A 23,219-nucleotide genomic window follows, 5' to 3' on the forward strand; every position below is an offset into this window, starting at 1 on the left:
ATATAAATAGTTTACATAAATTATATCTGTTATATAATAGATTTACACAAATTTCTATAGTCTCCATAGAGATCTATTAGAGAAGTAAGGACAATATGATGCTTTAAAGAAAAATACTATGCTGCTAGCAGTTGGCATGAATGCAGATTTAGATTAATGCTACTTTGCCTTTCTATTTTCACAGTGACACAGAAAGAGTCACAACTAAATTCAGAGCGCCCTTTATAAAAATCAGTACTGTCCTGCCCAGTCCACTACCACACCACCATACCTCAGATGATCTGCAAGCCCAGTCGGGAATACCATTCCAGACATTCTCAGGATCCACAATCTCCTCACTGCCACTGGAGAGATTCAAGACCTGTATGGACAGAGCCAAATCATATCTAGCAGAGCAGTGGACCCGGAGAATAAACTCAGCAGATAAGACACAGTAGTAGGAAAACACAATTGAGAACTCCCTGCCTTTGAGAAGGGTTTCAGCCTGGATCTTGCAAGGAAGTGCAAGTTAATCTCTAATAAAGCTGAGTATCGCTACTGAATCTGGTCAAGGCTCTCCCAGGCTTCTAACCTAAGTATGGTGAGAGAGGAAGGCTGGAAGACACCTACTAGAGAAGAACCAGTAGGAAACTGATGAACAGGTATATCACTACATACGTGCCACTCATCTGAGTACAGCTGAGGTTAGCTTTAGATACATAAGGAATCTACTAGCAAGAGAGTTGGCTTCCCTGTTCTCAGGCATTCAGTCTTACAAAAAGTTACTTTTATGAAGTGATCTTTTGGATCTGCAACCTCAAGTTACAACTTAAAAGCCCTTTTATTCAAGTATAATATCTGCACATATGCGTATACATGCAGACACACCGCCCCCCTGAACTGGAGGAAGACTTCTCATTTATCCCATTGCTTAAACAGCAGTAGAACAAGGCAATCCATTAGATTATAATCTATTGTTAGTTAACTCCCACCAACCACTAATTCAATACACATTTCACTGAAGTGGGAATAGTTGTATGTTCTTTATTAATCGCAGTATAATTTAAGTTTCTTCCCACGTTTCTACTGTTCTAGCACTAATTCTTCAAAACATCAGTAAAATAATGCCAAGTTTCATGAGCATTTAATGGTAACACAGCTCCATAGCAGAACATTAACATGCAGGCCAGACAGAACCACACACGTGAGTATGCCTCTCAAACTGGGAGTCAGATCCTTCAGTCTTCCCAGCCAATGCATGGGAAGATGTGAAGGGAATATCAAATGCTGACATATAGCATCCGCTCTGTTTGAGACACTGCTGTTTCTACGTAGTCTGCAAATCCAGAATGAGCCTTTGCGATACTAAGTCTGAAACTCTGTAACAGACTTATGTAAAATATTCAAAGTTTGGAGGAAGACCAAAGAAGGACTGGATCTTAAGAATGCAGAAAAGAGTATTCAAACCATACTTACCCTGGTACCTTTTTCAGATATCTCCAAAATGCGAGCCTCACACCATTTTAGAGAGGTCCACACCACACATTTGGAACCAACAGCAAAGCCCTTCAGATTACAAGTATACTCATTGCATTCTACAAAAATGACATAGCAATGAAGGAGAAAAGAAAGAAAAAAAGAGAACAAAACCCAAAACCAACCCCTCCAAAAAATTCAAATGCCTCACAACCCTGATCCCATAGTCCCCTGCCCCCCTCCAAACTACTTTTACTTAATAAATATTTGAAAGTTAAAAAATTGTCATCCTGAACAATCTTGAAAATGCATTTCATGTTCAGAATTTCCAACATAAAATCATTGACCTCTCAAACTAAGATTAGTTGTTGTTAGACTGTCACATTATCCATGAGATACTACACTTAAGTCTGATGTCTTTAACCCATCAAAACATACTGGCATCAACACTAATATAGTAACTTCTTAGGGCATAAAAATTAGTTTTCTACAAGAAAGCTATTCTCATGTTTGAATGTGCACAGTTTGATTATTTAAATCCTTAAAATCAGATACTTTACCTGCACCACAGTCAGCCAAGTTCTCTTTTTGCTTTTTTTCTACTTCTTCATCCTCAGGCTTACAGTCTGCCGACTGCACACATGTATTTCCACATTCTTTAAATGAGTCAGTCAAGTCTCGTTTCATCCATTCTTCCACATAACAGTCATCTTTCTTCTTCTGCCGCTCCTTATGTTTCTCAACTTCTTGGTCACATGATTTTACAGGGCAAACTGTTAACTGATTTGTTAAGTCTTTTGTAAGAAATGAAAATTGACTTCCCCTATTTGCAGGACTTCGCAGTGCAGCGTGTTCCAACCCTAAGGAGTCCCCTTCCCCATCTTCCTGAGATGGCTGCACATCAGGCAGCACCAGTTCCAGAAGCTGCTCAATTTCAGCACCTAGCACTGACAGTATATCATCGGTTTTCAGGTCCAGTTGCTTCTCAGATCTACTACCAGATGAAGACAGCCTCAGGGGAGGAGACTCTACTTCCATCCAGTCTTCTTGTATAGCTTCTGCTTTATGAGTTCCAGACAAATCCAATTCCAGTTTTGCTGCCTTCTCTCCCAAAGAAAGCTGACCATCAGAAGGAATCAGCTCTGCTGTCTTCTCTCCATCACTAACTGAAGGCACCAAGTGCTCTCTCTCATTAAGCAATGGAAAGATTTCAAGAAATTTCAGAGCTGCCAACTCCCCTGTCTCCTCACTCACAACTGGCAGCTCAAACGATTCTTGTTCCAACACTTTCTCTCTTGCTTCACTGCTCCAAGCTTTGTGCATTTCAAGTGATTCTGTTTCCAGAGCTTCCTTTGTTTCTTCACCAAAGGAGGACTGCATTGAAAGTGCCTCTAGCTCCAGTATGAGCTCTTTTAGATCATCATATGAGGAGTGCATTTGTAATTGATCCAGTTGTACTAGTGTCTCCATTTCATCACTTGAAGACGACTGTGCCTGGAGCACTGGTAATGTTTGCAGTTCTTGTTTGTTTCCTAGGAAAAGGCTGGCCACTGGACCACTGTCTGTCAGTTCCGTTTTCAGCTCAGCATCCTCTCGAAATGGTACTTCAGGTAACTCTTGTTCTCTAGCTTTCATTTCCCTGCCCAAAATATGAAGACTGCAGCTTCTTGTTGGTTCCAGTAATGCATTGTTATCACTCTCTCCTTCAGATAGAGGCACCTCTTTATCACAGTTGCTTTGATGCTCAGCTGTTTGATATCCATCATCAACCTTCCCAGACATATACTCAACAGCTCCCACTGAAACATTTGCTTCTACAGTATTTACACCCAGAAAAGGTTCAAAACAAAGTAAAGCACTTTCACTTTCTTCTTGAGCTAATGCACAAACAGCAGTAGTTTCCCTTTCGAGACAAAGGCCCGTATCATTGTTTGAACATTTGCTTTCCTTTAAGGGGTTCTCAAGGTTTGAAAAAGCATTGCCATCAGTTCCTTTATCAGCCTTCCAAAAAGGCTTCATCTCTTCATTAATACTCTTGCCAGCAGCTTCCAGCTTGACAACAGACAGAGGGATTTCAGAAGCTTTATCTCCCTGAGTTTCTAGTACTTCAGCTTCTAACAAGAGCTCTTCGGTCATATCATAAAACTTCTCTTTCGCTTCACTAAGCCACAAGCCCTCTGAGGAATTGAAACCTGACAGACAGCAAGCAAATGCTTGATTAGGTACTTTGAGCAATTCACACGGAATTTCTCTGACCATCTCCAAGTGAACAGCTTCCTCGCTTCCGTAATCCACATGTCTAACAACTACGTTGTCACCTTTCAGGCTGATGACTTTAGCTCTATAGAACTTTCCATCTTGACTATATTTAGCCAGACAAATATCACCACTTTTAATACAAGATCCAAAATCATTTGAAGAGTTTGGTCCACGGGTTTCAGCTTCCTCTATTTTTTCCTCTATGTAGTTCATCTCTTCTGTATCCGCACTGCGACTCCAAAAATATTCTGGACCATTTACCACTGTGACATAAATTTTTACAGTCTGACCTACCTCTGGAAACTTCCAGATAAATGATTTACAATCGCTTCCACTGGAAATTTCATTTTGTGCCTGAGGAGGCAAAGGCTCACGCACAGTTACCGTGTCACTGTTCTCTCTATCTAGTATTTCTGCTGAACAAGATCTTTTCCTACTTGCAAGATTTTCATCAGCTAAATCCACTGTTATTATACCTTGATGGTCACTGAGAATAACTTCCCACTTATCCTCAACCTTCTCTACAAATTCACACATTAGTAGAACTTCACTTGTCCTCTCAGTGAAGTAAAGCACTGTTTTCTCTGCCCAGTCTATATTTTTTTTGCATTTAAGTCCACCTAGGAAGCAGTGAATGCTTATTGCTGGAATAGATGACAAGTGTTCAGGAAGCCTGTGTGCTTGATCAACATTAATTACTGAAGTATTACCATAATCAATATATTGTACACTTAAATTGTCAGAAGTCTTCTCTTTTACTACAGCTCGATACCACAGGCCGTCTTCTGAATAAACAGCACTGATTAAGTCTCCTGCTTGGAAAAGTTGTCCACAAGGGCTCTTTGCTTGTGTCCTATTGTTTAGGCTTTCTGAAATGCTGTTAAGCTGAGCCTCGTCACTTTGAAGTTGAACATAAAAATCCAATGGATCATTTACATGAGACATATACACTAACACTTTAACAGCTGGCACTATCTTCTGTTGCAGTAGACCAGATACATTTTCAAGTGTTACATGCTCACCTTCAGCATCAGATTTAGTATCTGACTGTGTACTCATCTGCACAGAGAGCAGAGACCCCTCCCCCGCTTTATTTAACAAAAAAGCACCCTTCTTGCTGCTAATCATGTCATCAGATTCTAGTGCTCCAGCTGCCAGCTCTCCCTTGGTGGCAGGCTGGAAAAGGTTTACATCCTCTTCTTTGAAGTGCCTTTTGCTACTCTCCCCTCCTCCCTGAGCTTCAGAGTTGCATTTTTTTCTTTCAAGAGGCATTCCTGCATTTAAAGGGGACTCTGCAGTCTCAGTCCTCTCATTCACAACTGTATTTCTAGAGCACAAAGTTCCATTTTCTACACACCTACACAGTCCTGTTTTGCTTAGTAAGCTTAAGTCCTCCTTCAGTTTTGCATTAATTTGAGTATTACCATCAAACAACTCAATCAACAGTTTACCATCAGATTCCTTTGCTACCACTATCGCTTTTAATTGTCTTTCTAGGACAGCTTGCTTAAACCAGGTTGTAGCTTCTTTGGGAACATCAGCTATATCAGATAAGGAACACTTTATAGCCTGCATTGGCAAAAGCAAGACATCATGAGCATCCCCGGGTAACGGAAGCAGGTTATCTTTCTCTATTGTCTCTGTGTTCCCAAAATCCACAAAGAAGACTTCTGTATTAGGTTTTGTTTTCATAATTACTCCTCTGTACCAGTGATTGTCAGTATACTTTGCTAGACACAATCTCCCAGGCTTTTGCAAGGTTTTTAAGCTGGTCATTGTTTCACTTAGGCAACTGATGCGATCGGTAAGCTGTGCTAAGACATCTGCGCATCTTTCAAGTTGGCAGTAAAATGTCCATGGATCCTCAACATGTGTAATATAAACATCTTCCTCACTCCCAATTTTGATACCGTGCATAGAATAATAGTAAGAACAAAGCTGAACCGAGGATACCAGAGACTTCTGAGGAGATAACGGTCTGGCCACACCTCTCTCGGTCAGAAACTGGCAAGCACTCTGAAAGGGTGTCATTAAATCTACAATATTAAATAGCTCCTTATTGTTTACAGAAGCCAAGGCAAATATTGTACACTTCAGTTCAAAGTGAGATGACGACGTATCAACAAACTCCTGAAAAGCCTGAATCGCTTCTTCATCCCAAGCAAAAGGATCATGACCCTTTGGTTGGATCAAGTTGTAAAGGCTGCACCTGAAAGCCTGAGCCTCTAACCTAAGAAAGCGTTCATGAGTTGAGCGGAGGTTTGTTAGAGACACCAACTCTCTGTTGCCATAGTCAACATATACAACTTCTACATTTTCTGCAGAAGTAACTTCACTAGTAATTAAAGCCCTGTACCATTTTTCATCCTCTGAGTACTGGGCTAAACATACAGAATTTGGCCAAGCATGTAGGGGGGATGAATTTTTACAATACTCCTGAATTTCAGCCATTAATACCTTAAGGTCATGGCAATTTCTAGTTAACTGACACCAAAAATAACTAGGATTTTCAACATACGACACAACAACATTAACTGTACTTCCCACTTCAAATTGACCCCCATAAGAGGAACTTGGCTTCATTTCCACATAATTCTGTCTCCCAGAGATGGGCAGGTTTTCCTTGCCCTCATTCTTCTGAACAGGAAGAGATTCACTACTTTTAGAATTGTGAATGGCTGCAACAGGGCTCTCTCTGGCCATCACAGCTGCGTAAGCATTAAGTGCTCTATCACTTCTCTTTAGATCAGATTCTTCTCTGAGCCTCTTCACATTTATTTGGTTTCCCTCCCCAGCACATGCTGGGGAAGAGTCCTGGCTCACAGCCTTACCAGATAACTTCTGGAGAGTCTCAGGCATTTCACACCTCTGGGATTCAGCATACCCTCCCTGGGCCATGAGTTTACTTACACTTTTCTCTCCTAATTGGGAGTGGTCAAAAATTTCAACCATGTATTTGTCACCCTGTGTACTCAAAAAGCAAACCTTTAGTCCCTTGTTCAGTACAATCTCTCTGAAAGCAGACACAGATGCTTCACTCCAGCTCCCCCTCAGAGGGGAGACACCTGCCAAACAACACTTCAGAGCTAAAGCAGGTAGTTCCCTGAACTGCGGGAGCAGCTCCTTTACTGCACGCCGATCTACAGTTTCGGTATTGCCTCTGTCCACCAGGTATATTTCTACCCCACTGTCCAGTACCCTGGTGATGACCGCTCGATAAAAGGCACCCTCTTTCCCACTGGCACAACAAAAGGATCCAGGCTGTAGGTCCCACCCAGTACCATCCAGCTTAGTGGTATGGGAGTAAAAATTCCACATGCACTGCCTCAGCTGCCTTAAGAGCCGGCAATGCTCATGGAGCTGCAGCCAGAATTCAGATGGGTCTCGGAGGTGGGAGACCTGCGCAATGTGGAATGCGCCCAACTTTGGACACACACCAACTACAGGAGCAGAGGCCAGATCTCCGTGCATTAAAGCAACAGGATGTGCTCCTCGTGGCAATTCCAGCGCTTCAGCTATGGATTCTTCTACTTCCAGCTGCTCCAGAGCCTCAGTTTTGCTGACCTGTGTATGGCTGCTGACCAGGCAGCAAGCCTGCACCCCAAAAAGATGGTTCAAGTTGACGCCATTTTCCCCATACAGGCTCACATAATAGCAATGCTCGAAGGAGTTGAAGGCTTTGATGTGAGCATTCACTCCTTTGCCTAGCACCAACGCTTTCAGTTCATCGATCTGCAATGGGGACCAGCCACAACCCCCATCTGAGATACCCTGAAGAGCACAGGCATAAGTCACCACAGGCATACGAAAACACTCAACAGGCAAGTGACGCAGGTTACCTCTGGTCACAGTCTCTTTCCTGCCATAGTCCACAAAGATCACTAGAGCCACTTGCTGGTCCTGCTCCCCAGCAATAAGATCCAGCAGGAGTGCACGGTACCACTGGCCATCTCTGCCACACGCAGCACAGGGTGAGCCCACCTTGGGTAATAAATCCTGCTCCCACTGGTCATAAGCATTGCACATGGTATCAGAAAGACAACGGATCTCCTGGGACAGGCTCTGCAATTGGCAGTAGATGTGGTGTGGGTCAGAGACATGGGTCACTAGGACAGGCTCTGTCACACCCAACTGAAGCTGTGGGTAGAAGTAATCCAAGGCAGGTGACACAGGCTGATATGACAGCAAACCATGGAGAAGCTCTGGCACCGCAGAAGTCACAAAGGAACACGCTGGAGGCTGCACCTTGAGCTTGCTCCTTAATTGGCCATAAGCTAGGCAGCGCCTAACCACCTGGCAGAACCAGCTGGGAGGGACCTGCCTGGCCAGTCCCAGGTGATGCATCTGGGCCACTAGCTGTGGCAGTTCAAGCACTATGAGCTGTGGCGTCACCACCGCCCGCACCAGGCCAGACACCTCCTTGCCATGCAGGTAGCTGAGAAACTCCATAGCCTCCACTGTCCAGGTGGAAGCTGGTGCATCCCCACAAGCTGCCACCCTGAGGCCTCCAGAGGGCATGACATCAGCCACAACACAGCTCAGCACCTCCGGTGGCAGGTGGAAAAGCTCCTTGCAGCCCCGTGCCAGGTAATAGGCAGACGTAACCACGGTGCAGCCCTCATCGAGCAAGAACACACGGTAGACCTGGCCATGGCGACTCACCACGCAGCAGCGGTACCAGAGCCCGACCACCTCCACCAGGCCCAGGTCTCCAGTGCACAGCTCAGCCCCAGCAGCCACCAGCCCGCTGGGATTCGGGGCAGCCGCCAGCCGCGGCCCCACCGCCACCTGGATCTCATGGCGGAGGCGGATGTAGTCAGCACTGCGCTCACCCAACAGCCCCCACAGCCACACGATGGGCACCTCGGGGCGCAGGCCCACCGCGCAGACCCGCAGGGCCACGGTGGTGCCGGGGCTGAGCATCCCCGCCCTACAGCTCATCTCACCGCCTTCGCCGCCCACACGACGACAAATGGCGGCCCCCTCTCCCAACCTCATAAGGGCACGCACCGCCCACGTGACCCGCGGGTGGTCGAGTCCATTTTGGTCCTCCCCCGGGGGGGACGAGGGAACAGGAGGGGCTGAACGGGCGAATACATCGGGCTCCTGCTAAACGGAGGCTGCAAAGAGGCGTCACAAAGAGGACGATTACAGCTGGGGCATCGGAGCCGCCGGGGTCAGCCCAGAGCCCGCCGGAGCTGCCCTCGCCCAGGGTGGAACGCTCCACGCCGGCGGTGTAGTAGCGGCACGGCCGGTGGGCGGGGTAAAGGGAGAGCCTTCCGAGCCCGCTTATCCTCCATTGGATAAGCGGCGCCGGGGGCGGGGCGTTAGGGCAGGACTTGGCACCTATTGGCCAGCGTGGGGCGGCGGTGTGAGGGCGGGGTGGGGCGCTTGGGGTGGCGGTCTCTGAGGGGCCGGGCGAGGGGTGAAGGGTCCCCGCCGCCGGCAGCTACGGCTGGGCACCGGCCGGCGGCAGCCACTGCCCGACGGGTCTCCCCGGCCTCGCCGCAGTCAACCTCCCAGCAGGGCGGGGGGCTCCTGAGGGGCGGGCTGGGCTCGCAGGGCCGCCCCGCCGCCGGCAGCGAGGCCCTGCCGCAAGCCGGCCTCAGGCTCCCTCAGCGCCTGAGGTGGAGGCCGCCCCCCGCCTGTCACCGTCCGATCGGCGCCTTCCATTTGAGGCCGCTGCCCCGGGGCACGGGGCACCCGGCTCAACCCTCTACAGCACGGGGAGGGTGATACCGGACCGAGGGACAGCGGCATCAGGGGCTGTCCTGCCTGTAGATGGGGCAGCCACAGGCCGGCACTACCTCTGAGGGCCTCGGGAAGTGGCAAACGTGGATGCTTTATTTGCTGCCCCCCTGGAGATAGCCTGGGCTGTCACACTGCTCAATTTCATCTGTTCAGCTCTGCAGTCGTGATTTCTCCCTGGTTTCTCTCCCCTCTCCTTTTTCCAGGCAGACCTTTAGCTGCCTTCCAGCCATTAGGGACAATGGTCAGAAGTGGAGGTGTGAGGAAGAGGAAGGCCCAGAACTTTAGCGAGCCTTTCTTAGGCCACTGGAGAGTCCAGCCAAGGAACCTCAGTGCCATCCTCAGGCTAGTTTTTGCCTTCTGAAACTGAAGCTGGTAAGTTCTAAATAAATATGGCCAAGTGCTTCACAGGGTAAAAACTTCTGCTTGAAAATTTGACATTATAAAACAGAATGCAGAAAGTAGCAAGTTTTCCTATTCAAATTATTTATTTTTAATACAAAATGCGAGGAATCAGCACTGTTACAAATCTCTTTAGTGTTTCATGCTAAAAAAAAGGCTTTATTAAGAGTTTAAAAAGTTTTTCACTACACTTTTAAAATTACTTTTTTTTAGCTCAAAAGGTCAGGTACTTCTGCATATCCATCATCAGGGTTGTCTGAGTAACAGGATTGCAGGCAGGACCACTCAGGATGTAACTGAAGAAGCCGCTTTGACTGCTTGTTTATAATCACTGGTGATGGTGTGCAAGAAGGAAAGAACTCAGATTAGTTCCTCAGGCTGACAGAAAAATAACAGTACTGCTGAACAAAGTCCTCTGACCCCCTAATAATGCTGAGATGAATTTTTTCCAGGCTGGAATCACACACCCAATTGCATGTAGCCACAACAGATTTACAATACAATCAAAAAGTACAAGTGCAAGCCAAGAAGACGCCCAAACTGCATTTAATCAGAAATTGGCACATTGAAGAGACTAGTTGCAAAGACTAGAAATCCTGAGTATTTACTCAGATAACTGTCATGTACAATCATTTCATTACTAGATATTGCTAAATCAAAGCCAGCTTTGTTCTGTCTACATTATGATTGCTTTTATACTGCATTTTTGCCTCCTGATTGCCAAAGATAAGCCTAGTGACAAACAGCAGCAGTCCTCTTTCCTATGAAATATGGGAAGCTTTAGGTTAAAAAAAAGAAAATCTTTCATATTCAAACATTTTATGGTTTTGAAGAGAACATTATATTTTTATCTAGATTTAAAATGGGCAGAGTGTGTGTTTCCATGGAAAACCTTAGTGACCCAGTCTGCCACGTCAGCACTGAGACTCTCATAGGACAAGTAGTTCACTCCGTCCTATGGACAGCATGTGTATTATGAGTCCTTCAAGAGGGACAGAGTGAACTAGGCTTTTGATTTCCTGGGTAGAGGACTGTATGTCACTCATGGATACTGCTCAAATGCTTGAGCGAGGAGGTCAGGCAGTCTGGGAAGTAAGAGGAACACAACCCCTTCCACCTTCTGTGCAAAGCAAATTTGAAATCAGGTAAACTGCTTTAATCTTTTTCAGTTCCTAGCACTACAGGCTTGCTTTGCTGAGGCATCAAACTAACGAGAGGTAGTTCTTGGTGTGTGTGCAAACTTAATAATAACAAAAATTCCCAAATGATTTTATGGACTGCTTAGCCACAGAAGATGTTCAGTGCTGTGTGTTCAACCTGCTTTTGTCCTTAACAAGCAATCAGTAGTATATTCCACTTGCTTGGTAGAGGTTTTTTTACCTGTGTTTACTGTTTCAGAAAGTTGATGCTGGCTGCTAGTTGAAATATTATTGTGGCAATTTTATCGTGTGGACAACTTAAATTTCATATAGCAGTCTGACAAGCAAATAGTATCCTTAAGTCATGGCTACTCCTAACCAGTAAGGTTTGGATTTAGGGCAGCAACCTGTGATTCTACTGCCAGTCTTAAAATGAATTAATTCCCTGTGGTGTTGGGATGCCTTGTGGAATGAGAATTCAGCTTTCTGATTCTTCTTTGTTTTGTGAATGTTGAAGTGGTTTCATGATTTTAAAAAGAACTGACTCCACAGATCCTTCTGATTTGTTCATACGTAAGCCAGAATACCAGTGACCAAGGAGCCTGTGAAAGCAAACACTAAAGTCAGAGACTTAAAACAGAAGTGACCCAATAAATAAGACCATTAGATTAAACTGTCTCCCCTTAAAAATCATATTCTTAATCTCATATCGTGTCTTTCATACAAAAATTGTAGTGTTGCATATGCTTAGGGCTACCCAGTCCTTCACAAGACACCTAAAACTTATTTTTTCAGCTTGACAACCCATAAATGTTTGACCTGAAATATTTCATACTTGGGGGCTACTTCAGGCTTAATGCTTTCTAAAAAATAAAAATTTAAAGGGTTTACTTGTTCTAAAACCTTAATCAGAAAATTACATGGTTCTCCTTGCATAGATTTTATATCCTTCACCCATTTAGTTGAGATGCTCTAATTTTCCCAGATGCAAAAGACTGGCTTGTGCCTAGGAAACACCTTTTCCTGCTCCTCTGAAACACCCACTAAACATTCCCAAAATTACAAGCTTTTGGGAAATCTAAGATGGTGTATGCTCCATGCAAATTTCTAGCTTAGTAGTAAACTCGCAAAGACGCCATCAATACTGACTGTGCTCTGGCTCAGGGACACAGCGACTGAGCAACTGAGCAGAATCTTCCTATAATTGCTCTTACCAGAGGCTGTAGCCACTGTTGTACTTAGTTAGATTAGAGAAGGGTGGCTTTTGCCTTCGATCTTAGCGCTCAATCTGGTAAGTAAAACAGTGTCAAGACCATGAAGCCAGCTGTCAGAATCTAGACGTAGCCATAAATTCTTATAGACTTTAAAAAAAAAAAAAAAGTGGTCATGTCTAAATTCAGTATTGGGAATGGTCCCTTGCCCAAACTAACAGTGTAGACAGCCAAGTTCCTGTTCTCAGGCTCCACCTGCTGCTTGGCTTAATTGTACAGATGTAGCTTTAACAGCTCAGCTGTATGCAAGAGAAAGCCACTAGCCTGCATGCAGGAGGGGCAAAAGTGAGATCCGGGATGGAGCAGTAATAAAGCAATTCTGGGATCGGGAGAGGATGAACGAAAGGAAAAGGAGTGCAAAGGGAGTCCATGGCTAGAAGCAAGAAGGGAACAAAGGAGAGTTTAGGAAGGGAGAAAGGAGGGAGCCTGAAATTGTAAAAAAACCCCAAGGAAAATCACTAGCAATTAAGCAGGACAGTATTTTCCAAATTAAAGAGATGCAAGAGGCCATGTGGGGGAAGTGACACTGCATGCAGTTGTGTCATCCACTGCATTCAGCTATGCTAACTGCAATTAAATAAATCAAGAGACCCAAATAGTTTTGGACAAGTGTTGACATGGAAAGAACTCCTTACATTTTCACGCCACATTATTCAACTGTCTTGTAAAGCGAGTTAAAAGGCACTTACCATTCGCATCCAGGTTGGTATAAAGCCTTTGTATAGAGACATAAACCCTTCACCCTGTACAGTTTGAATCAAGCAGTCCATGGAAGACTTATACAGCAGACCTCTAGCAATGTGCAAGGAGAACAAATACTGTTAGGATTACAAATAGGCAATTTAAAAAAATCACATCCCCCCCTGAAAAATAATTTGTATCTGATAAATTTGTACAAGCAAGAGCTCTTTCGTAAGCTCAGTGGAGTCTCATCAGAACTGAAATCCACTGACATAACTGGGTACGCTTAGGTGGCCATCATAACAAACCCCTCTGGACGTGCAAAAGTAAACCAGTAAAATGATCATCAGAAAGATGAAGAGCAAATTAGAGACTTAGCACTGCAGTCCCAGTGCAATCAAGTGAGACTCAGGGTTTCATTTTTCTACTGAAAAGTCAGTCTCTGCAGTGTCTGTACCTCCCCTGCTTATCTCTCGGCTGGTTCATTATCCGGGTTTTGACAACGTCAGCAGGAGTTCCCAGAACAGCAGCTACCAGGCCAGAACAGCAGCTGTCAAAAGCAACAGAACTTAAAGAAGGAACTAAGATTTATCATGACAATTTAAGCATCATGATTCGAGTTCTAAAAATATATAATATATTAAAACAGTTATCATAAAATAATGAGTAATACCTCATAACATAAACTTGATTTGGGAGGAGGCTTGCTAGTATTGCCCTTGCTTAGATGTCCTCCCAGCGCCAGCTTCCCTCACCTCTGCATGCAGTTCTGAGGCAGGGATAAAGGACTCACAACAGGCAATTTATGATATGAATTTATTTTAGTTTTTTATATAAAGCCATTTCTTCATAATTTAAGGGAGTAAAAGATGTTGTTCTGCAGAGTTTATATTGCTCATTCTTACAGTTTGCTAAAATTAAAACTAGGTTAGATAAAATAGTAGCAATTCTAGAAAAGTGAACATTCCTGTGCTCTCACAGATGTGTGAGGTGTTTAAATGCATCAGCAAGGTACTTCTAGTGAGAGCAGCTTTGTAGCAATGGTTGCATCCTTTGTCTTGCGTCCTTTATACAAAGATATCCTCTCAGACAAAAAAAAAAAAGTAGTTATAAAGGCGCATTTTGTCAGCAGTATCATGACCAAAAGTTAGGGGCTGCTGCTGGCACATCAAGGCAGATCAAGACAGTGAGGCTGGGAATGTTCCATAGCAGAAAAGGGGTAATTGGGGAATACGGCACCTGGCAACACTGTGAGTCACGCTATTGTCCACAAGCGGCGTGTTCAGGAGCAAAAAGTGTTTCACTGAGTCATAAGTGGTCAGATCTGTAAAGAGGATAATGAGAAAAAACAGCATTTTTAGAAGTAAATGGTGTCTGTGTTGTTCATTACTGATGCAGGATGGAGCCTTGGCAAGACCTAAATTTCCAGTGCAGCTCCTCCCATTGGCACAGCTAGCACTCTGCCCCTAGTTCCTGGTGACGGTTGCGGCACCTAGATCCTGTCGTTCGACATGTGAGTATACGCTCCCTTCTACCACCGTCTTCTCTGATTTACCCTACAAATGATACAATGGATCCCAAATGGAGAATTCTGCAAAATAACTCATTACCAAACCCAGAAACGTTCACTATAAGGATGGTTCTACTTCTCCCACCTTTGTGCAAGTGATATAAAAATGTTAGAAATGTTAGACAAAAAAAGTAGATGATGTTATGGAAGTTATATCATATTCTCCTGAAAGCAGACATGACTTACAGGCATCTGAATGAAAGACAGTCATCTGAAAGTTAGCAGCAGATATGGGTTACATTTCCGATGTCCTGACCTTAAAAGCACAGCCTGCTCCCCAGGATGACCCCCCCAGCACTTTGTAGTGCTTTACAGCCCAAACATACCCAGTGGAGATAATTTCCCACGTGTAAAAGAGTTTGCTTGTTTAAGTTTACATGCCGAGACCACAAGTTGACGTTGTGTATGGAGATACCTACCTTAGTTAACAGTCATTCTATAGCCCTCATTTAACAGCTCCTGCTGCAAACATTATCGATCCAGTGATTCCTTTACTGCTGCTTAGCAAGGTGTAAGCTTACACCACCTCTGATTTTCTATCCTCAAAGATAGGTCATGCTGCTAACATATCCCTGTGCTGAATGACGTAGAAATTAGTAGCTGTCATGCCAAAGAAATGTAAGCATGCAAAATAAAAAATTGCCAAGGCAATGCTATAATATGTGCCACCAAGCACAGAGCAAGTGTGTATGGTGGGCACCCACAGTTGGTGTCTTTCAGTCCCAAAGACATCACCCTCTCCTCACTTTATAAACAGAACCTCAGGAAGGAGAGCAAAGACTGTGTAACATATCCAAGCAGTTTTGGAGAGACACAGGAAAGCTCTGTCTATATGTGGAAAGAATGAGTGCTTTTTGGATCAGCCGAGCACTCAGGCAACCACTTCACCTTATAACCCTCAGTCCCTGCCTGAACTACGCTGTAGGTGTACCTGTCTGCAGCTCCATCACACCATGCTTAGGCTGTGGAACTTGTTGATCTGGACACTGACCCATGGACCATCTCCCTAGCTCAAGCTTGGACCTTTCTTATCACCACAGACCTGCTGGTGATCACTGAGCTGTGTCTGACCCTGGTGCCCCTCACCAGACCTGATGCTGGCTCAGCTTCCTGGCTTGGCTTCAGACATGCCTCATCACCACACACCTTCCTGAGGGTCTGGATCGTGGTAGAACTTGGCTGCCTTCTCTGGCTCTGCCCTGCTTACCTTGCTTGGGCACCAGGGAGCTGGGTGGTGGTTGGTGAGGTCCTTGCTCTGCTGGCTGTGGGACCCCCTCAGCTCCCAGCTCACCATCCCTCAGACACAAACTGTTATTTTTAAGCAACTTGATTTCCACAGGAAGGAAACATTCAAGGCAGAAGTCACTTGCAGTGCGCTTCAAATAAGTCCCCAGTGTACATAAGCAAGAGACAAAGACCAGGGGAGCAGCTGAATGCTCCTTAAAGCTTAGATGTGGCCTTAAGTGCTGCAGGCCAAGTTATGAAATTTACCTCCCATGTTCACCAGAGCAGCTCGCTGGACATTTGGCACCCATCCAGCCCAAAGGCCCCGTATTCCTCCTTCAGACAGGATCTTCATAAATGCGTGGTGCACTCCTCGAAACCTGAAATCAATATGCAGCTAGTAGGTAGAGAGCCCAGCTATGGAGAAATATTTGCATATTCCAGCACTTTTCCAGGTCCTCCCATAGGAAAGGCAATTTATACCTGTGGGGATCTGGCCCTCTGGATCCATTTTTGGATTCATTTTTTGATCCATCTTTGACTTTCATGCTGCGATATTTTACCAAACATACTGGTTGTCCTGGTAAGCAGCAGTCTGGTTCCTGATGACAGACGACCCTTTGATCCCACAGCTGGGTTGCAATACTGAATGGGTGGGACACCAAAGGATGACACTGGTTCTGGATGCAAAGAGCAGCATGTCCTGATATCTGCAGGAGGGTCTCAAGCCCTTCTATCTGCACGCGACCCAGCCCTTCCCTGCATTGGTGCATCCTGCACAAGCCGTTTCCCTCATGCATTTCTTACAGCTTCCCTTCTTCAGAAAGCATCCTTCCCTCCTCCTGGCACAGCATGAACGTGCTGCACGTGTAGGATGGGAGAGGGTTTGTGGTCTCTGGGACCAATACATCAGAATAAGGAAGGCGAGTATAAATGGAATAAGGAGGAAGTCTTGGATCCCCCACCCTCTTCACTGCCCCGAGCCATTGTGTGCCTCCCAGGCACTGCTTTTCCCCCAAAAGAGCTCCAAGTAGCTGGGGAGAGAGGGTGGCAGAAAACAGAGAGAACCGCACCCTCGGCCAAAGAGTAATCATTAACAGAAAAAAAAAAACACCAGCTTTGAGAGGAACTGACCGTAACGGCTTTCCTTCCAACTTTCTTTTTCCTTCCATCTGCATCTGCACCTTCACCAGATCAGTTGGACTGGCAAAAAACTGTCCAATGGCACCTGCTGACATGCCTCCAATTACAGCTTTCCTGCCAAACGGGAAAAAAAGGTCCTTCAGAATACACTGAAAATCTTCACAAATTGCAGTGCTCAAGCTGAAGAGTTCAGCACCATGGCCTAGGTGAAATGAGTAAAGGGTTATTCCTTTTATTAACACCCAAAGTTAGGATAATAATTCTGGCGACTGCAAGTAGTTAAGGTAGTCAGTAATATTTTTGTCAATTTTAAGAAATGGTTAAAACTCATCTGGAAAAAAATCAAGTTATTATACATCACCAGGGTGCTGTGCTTCCTCTGCAGGTTATGTTATGCTCCTCGCATAAGGTTTAAAGGCAGGATGACAAGGTACACAAGTAAGGGATGGTGCTCCATATATTTTAATAACTGAATGCCAATCTGAAACTCTAGGCTGCTTGCTGATATATAAAACTTTTCTTTATCTCCCATTGCTACTAGATGAGTTGTGTTAATTTTGTGGTTCTACTTATTTTAGCAGAACCAGAAATTTCAGTATTATCCCAAGTTCCCCCTTCCCATAGCACCAGGCATGACAAGTACTTTATTTGTATTAGATTTTATAAATCCCATCTTAAAAACGGTTACATTTTGGACCCAAGATTTGGTTTTGGACTAAAATACTTTATTGGATATGATGTTGTATATGATTATAAAAGTACATGACTGACATTTTAACAATAAGGATTAGACAATTAGAAATTACCAAATTTTGCAAAATTTACAGAAAAATCTGCTTCATTCCCCACAGACAAGGAGTTAATTCTGTGGCTATATACCACTTCTATTGTCAAAATGGGATTGAGTGAGATTTAACTGTTGCTGAATTGAACTTGCAAAACTCAGACTTTGGGTTTGTTGTTCATGGGGATCACTTATCTCCTCAGGAAGGATGCACAGAGTTAACTTAGGGTGACATCTGCCATACGCACAGGAACAAAGTAGCGTCTTTTCCTTCACAATCTGCCTCTTCAGTAGCGAGGAAATTTCCATCTCTTGGGCTAAAATACACCACCAGAATCAGCAAACAGACCTATTCTTACGCTCCCTGTTAATAATCCAATGGCATAATAATTTCTTACCCAGGCAGTATGGCAAGCAGCAAAACAGCAAAGCGTTTCCATACTGCTGCTGGACAACACATAGCGGGACTCATCCCTCCAGCAGCTGGAAATCTGAGATGTACCACCCCTCACTTCTTTTCTGCAAAGCTCCAGAGGATATTTGTCATGTCAGTCATACCTTTGGAAATGTGTCCTCACCCTGTGAGGAGCTAATCGAACTCTTGGGTGACCTTGGAGCTGAGCAGGGCACAAGCTGCAAGTCCAGCTTGGCTCAGCTGAACCTCTGGTCTGCATTACCTGGACAGCTGTAGGATTAGTCACGGTTACTCACGCTGGTGTCAGGTTTGTGCAATAGCTCACCCTCTCTCCAGCAGCCGTCGCACACAGCTGTATGGTCAGCCACGAGTCACCTGCACTTCCCAATGACCCTTGACCCACGCAGAAATAAAAGAGCTGCCACTGCACCACAGACCTTGAGTAGTGGTAAAGCTGCCCTGCCTCCACTCTTATCCAGGCTAATTCCTGCCAGTCCAGGACAGCTGCTCCTATCGATGCAATTCATCGTGTCCTCCATCTCTTTAGTAGAGTAACCTTATAAGAATAATCATGGTCCTAGTTAAGCCTCTGAGAAGCTTATTTCATAGAATCATAGAATCACACAATGGTTTAGGTTGGAAGAGATCTTAAAGATCATCAAGTTCCAACCCGCCTGCCATGGTCAGGGACACCTCCCACCAGACCAGGTTGCTCAAAGCCCCATCCAACCTGGCCTTGAACACCTCCAGGGATGGGGCATCCACAAGTTCTCTGGGCAATTTGTGCCAGTGCCTCAGCACCCTCATAATGAAAAATTTCTTCCTAATACCTGTTCTAAATCTACCCTTTTCCAGTTTGAAGCCATTAACCTTCATCCTATCACTACATGCCCTTGTAAAAAGTCCCTCTCCAGCTTTCTTGTAGGCGCCCTTCAGATACTGGAAGGCTGCTATAAGGTCTTCCCAGAGCCTTCTCTTCTCCAGATTGAACAACCCCACCTCTCTCAGCCTGTCCTCATAGGAGAGGTACACCAACCCTCTGCTCATCTTCGTGGCTCTCCTCTCGACCTGCCCCAACAGTTCCACATCCTTCTTGTGCTGAGGGCCCGAGAGCTGGACGCAGCTCTGCAGGTGGGGTTTCACGAGAGCAGAGGGGCAGAACAACCTCCCTTGCCCTGCTGGCCACACTTCTTTGGATGCAGCCCAGGATATGGTTGGCCTTCTGGGCTGCAATCGCACATTGCCGGCTCATGTTGAGCTTCTCATCAACCAACACCCCCAAGCCACTCTCAGCAGGGCTGCTCTCAATCCATTCTCCGCCCAGCCTGTATTTGTGCTTGGTATTGCCCCAACCCAAGTGCAGGACCTTGCACTTGGCCTTAATATTTCTTAGTCCCATTCCCAGCTGAACAAAAAGAAACTAAAATCAGAAAGTCCTTATTGGTGCTTAAACCCCTATTTTATATTTACCCTCTTTAGGGTAGGCGAGCCAAGAGGAAAAGACAGCTTTTAGGGCTGCAGGACTCCTACAGTAAGGACAATCCCCAAACAAGCAAAAGCATAAATATGCAACATTACCAGAAAGGAAAGCTTTCATCCTCAGACTTGCCAAGCACGGAGTCACGGAGATGTTCGTATGCAACCATCCGAACGCCAGAGTAAACTGTGGAAAACAAAAGCAGGAGACAATTCTTGGGTTTGCCATTTCTGGAGGTCACACTGTGATAGAGAAATCAAGAGATTGGTTGTAAAACACTCCGGAGCTTGCCTGGTTCAGCTGGTCACTGCGCTCACATTTGTGATCAAAATGGGGACAGCGAGGGAGCTGCCTGGTAGCAATGCTACTGCCAGAACTTTTTAGCATCAGAGAATCTCTCTGGCTGAGCCACATGTGAGCCAGGAGGCAGCACGACTTATGCCCACATGCTATGGAGACGCCACCGCATTGCCTCCCTCTCAGCTGGTGGCAAGCACAAAACCTCCCACAAGTGCTTTTGAGGTTTGTTGCTGTCACCATATTTCCAAATAAAACACAGAAAGCTGTTACCTGGGGCCAAACCACTAATGCATTTCTTCATCCTAGCGCTTGCAACCTTATCTTTTTTGCCCATCCCATCCCCAGTTCCCTCAAATATATATTGTTCTGAGGCCTCTTGAGTGCCTGTTTGCACTGAAGACCTTCCTGCAAAGACCACAGGGAAATTATATTTTGTTTTCCCAGCGCCAGATTAAGGCTGTGAAGGAATGAGCAAGAGAGGGAAGAGAGGACATTGAGCCAGAATCCTATATATTTTAAGGTGGTATTGCAGGGTAGACTGAAGAAGTCCTTGCAGTTATATTTAAAGTATAAGAAAGTATGGCAAGCTCACACCAAAAGGCTGTTGGCCACAGAAGGCAGGACCCAAACTTGTCCTGTCATGAGCAGATAATCACCTATGTGGCGGTAGACAGCCGGTGTGGCTCCTTGCCAGAGCTTTCGTAAGCCCTCCTCTTGCACGATGCCAGCTGCGGTGCGCAGCATGCCGCGGTAAGGGACCACCTGGCCAGCAGCAGCTCCATGGCGATGAATGGCAGCTTCACCTTGGACCTGCAGTCGAGTTTTTGTGAGATCCAGGGGAAATGTTACTGAAGAGAAAGAGCAGGGAACAAACATGAATATAGGTGCAGCTGCAGGGAGACCTACCATGCTGGTAACATTTATGCCACTGTCCCTCTCTGCCAGACGGCCAAGGGGGCTGTGTGACCACCAATGGGCAGCAGGACCGTACCCCACCGGGGGTGCAGGCAATTTGTGGCGAATGGGAGATTCATGTCCAGATCTGTTAAAAGTTACTCTGCACTTTAGTAACCAAAATACATCCCTGTTAAACACCAAGTCTTTCTCCCTTATTTCTTTTTGCAGATTTGTTAGGTGATATGCATACTTTCCAAGAGACTGGATTAAAACTCCTGTTCCAGTTATTACCCTTAAAAAAGATCAGTCAAATCTCTTATTGAGCGTGTGGCCTCTCCAATTCTGCCCAGCATAGTGGCAGCACACGTTACAGTCAGGAACAACCCCACAGTGGCCATCATAATGCAGACACGCATGCAGATGAGCATCTATCCTATGAACCACCCTAAAACATGCTGCTTTGCTGATGCAGACATGAAAATCATGTTTAGCCTGGTATTTCTCTCACTGAAATAACTGGTGTCCAGGGAAGGTGCTTCATCTCAATCTCAGTTTCTCAGGGCTGCTCCTGAAGCAGTCTGGGTACACATTTGCTGCTGCTAATTTCAGTTCCAGGCCAGAGGTTTCTCACTGGGTGAAGGACCTTCCCAGCATGTCTCAGGCGGTGAGTTCCCAGGAGCAGGGGTTGTCTTTGGTTTGATACCTGTGCAGCATGCCATTCTGCAGGGTCCTTCCAGAGCAGGACTCAGTGACACTACGGGAATGCAGTCAAAGCCTCAGCAGATTTACAGTCTATTTGTGCATTAAGTTTGGTATTCATGTTTAAAGACTCGCAAAGATTGAGAATTTACAAGTCATTAGAGCAATGCAACAGGTTTGCCTGTAAGAGCTTGTTGAAATTATATAGAATATGCTAAGAAACACTATGAATAAGTTAGTGATCACAAAGTAGTGCTACGCGGATGCCAGGGTGCTTCCTTCCTGTGTTTCGGAAAGCAGTTTACTATACTCCATTTTTATAGACATCTCACTGTAACCAGAAAAGGAAGATTGATTTTTTTCTTTGATTAACCTGCATTAACTATGCAAAGCAGATTCCTGAAGCAAGCGCAAAACTTAAATTCATAGAATCATAGAATGGTTTAGGTTGGAAAGGACCTTGAAGATCATCGAGTTCCAACCCCCTCTGCTGTTCCACTGCTCTGTTGTGACTGCAACCTTTCAGTCCTGGAGGCAAAGATTTTGACCTGAAAAACCCTCCCTCTGGCTACAGTTAGGTGGCGTAAAACAAGGCTTAAAGTATTGAAAAGTCACGATGAGCAGAGTGGAGCGAACAGATTTGCTGGAGCAGAAAAGCCGGAGCGAACACCAAGGAATGAGGCATCCAGGGACTGAAGTTCCCCCTGCCCCCCCGCACCCCCCCCTCCCCCGTAAGTAAATTCTGATCCCCTTCCCTCTCAGAAAATCCCGGTGAGTTGTACCTAGTTCTGCCACAGCCGCTGCACAGGCTGACAGAGCGAATTTGCTGGCTCGGGGCCATCTCTCTGGAAGAGGTAAGCTCTTTTCTTCTTCTGCAGGTGACATCTAGCGCCTAACATGAAACAAGGCTAAGCAGCTACCCTGCGAGGGTCTGGAGGAAAAGCAGAGCCTAGCTCAGCTCTGTTCTGGGTCAATTAGGAGACAAATTGCTGAAGGTCATGTTTCTCCAATGCCAGCACCAGGAACTGCAGCAGCCCAAGTGCCTCCTGCAGAGCTGTAAGGTCCTTGTGCAGTGACACAAGAGACTCCTGCGCAACAGGCTCCTGGGAAATGTAGTCTGTCACCAACGCTGCCTACTGCCAGAAAACCGGCTGTGCAGGTACAGTCACACGCACGATTTTGCCAGTTATCTACACTAAAAAAGAAATAAAATATATCATTAATGAGACCTCAAGGTTATGAGAAGACGCGTGGGGTCTGTTTGCTTTATGGGGTGCTGTGATTGACAGCAATGCCTCGGGAGCCCCAAACCACGTCCCTTTGCCAAACAGCTGCGTGAGCACCCAAAATGGGTGAATTGATCCAGGTCTGGTTTAACAAAAGCAGCATTAGCAACATGCCGAGCTGTAGAACTGTCTGCTTAGTGCTTGTAACAATTCACATCTCCAGGGGATTAGGCAGAGAGCAGCGCAGTTTGAGCAAGAGGCACGCAAACCTGGGAAGGAAGAAGCTGATCTCTGCCCAAAGCCCCATATGGGAAAAGTTTAAAGCTTTTCCTGGCTGAATGCTGAAGCCCTGTTAATTGTGTGCCAGTCCTAATTTCTCTTAAATTAATGTAGGCATATTTACATTCTCATCACGAAGGAAAAAAAAAGAGTAAGGCATGTGCTGTTCAAGAGAAGCTTTTCATTTATCATTAAGGCTGAGCTGAATCACTAAGTTAATCATTAGCCATTAATCACTAATCCTCATGCT

General features: G+C 45.5%; 2 protein-coding genes across 2 annotated transcripts; both read right to left on the reverse strand.

The window, feature by feature from the left end:
• Positions 1-1,440: 1,440 nt before the first annotated feature.
• Positions 1,441-8,655, reverse strand: TDRD6 (tudor domain containing 6; the record flags this gene model as incomplete). Its single annotated transcript, XM_082481914.1, has 2 exons — positions 1,441-1,574; positions 2,016-8,655. 2 exons carry the CDS (start codon positions 8,653-8,655, stop codon positions 1,441-1,443), a joined length of 6,774 nt encoding a protein of 2,257 aa, XP_082338040.1.
• A 1,282-nt stretch (positions 8,656-9,937) lies between these two features.
• Positions 9,938-22,349, reverse strand: SLC25A27 (solute carrier family 25 member 27; the record flags this gene model as incomplete). Its single annotated transcript, XM_082481126.1, has 9 exons — positions 9,938-11,605; positions 12,964-13,066; positions 13,413-13,505; positions 14,195-14,279; positions 16,017-16,129; positions 16,884-17,006; positions 19,670-19,754; positions 20,525-20,716; positions 22,247-22,349. 9 exons carry the CDS (start codon positions 22,347-22,349, stop codon positions 11,534-11,536), a joined length of 969 nt encoding a protein of 322 aa, XP_082337252.1. The 3' UTR covers positions 9,938-11,533.
• Positions 22,350-23,219: the final 870 nt, after the last annotated feature.

Source organism: Vanellus vanellus (assembly GCF_965231255.1).
Source record: "Vanellus vanellus genome assembly, chromosome: 3".
In the NCBI taxonomy this organism is placed as follows: domain Eukaryota; kingdom Metazoa; phylum Chordata; class Aves; order Charadriiformes; family Charadriidae; genus Vanellus; species Vanellus vanellus.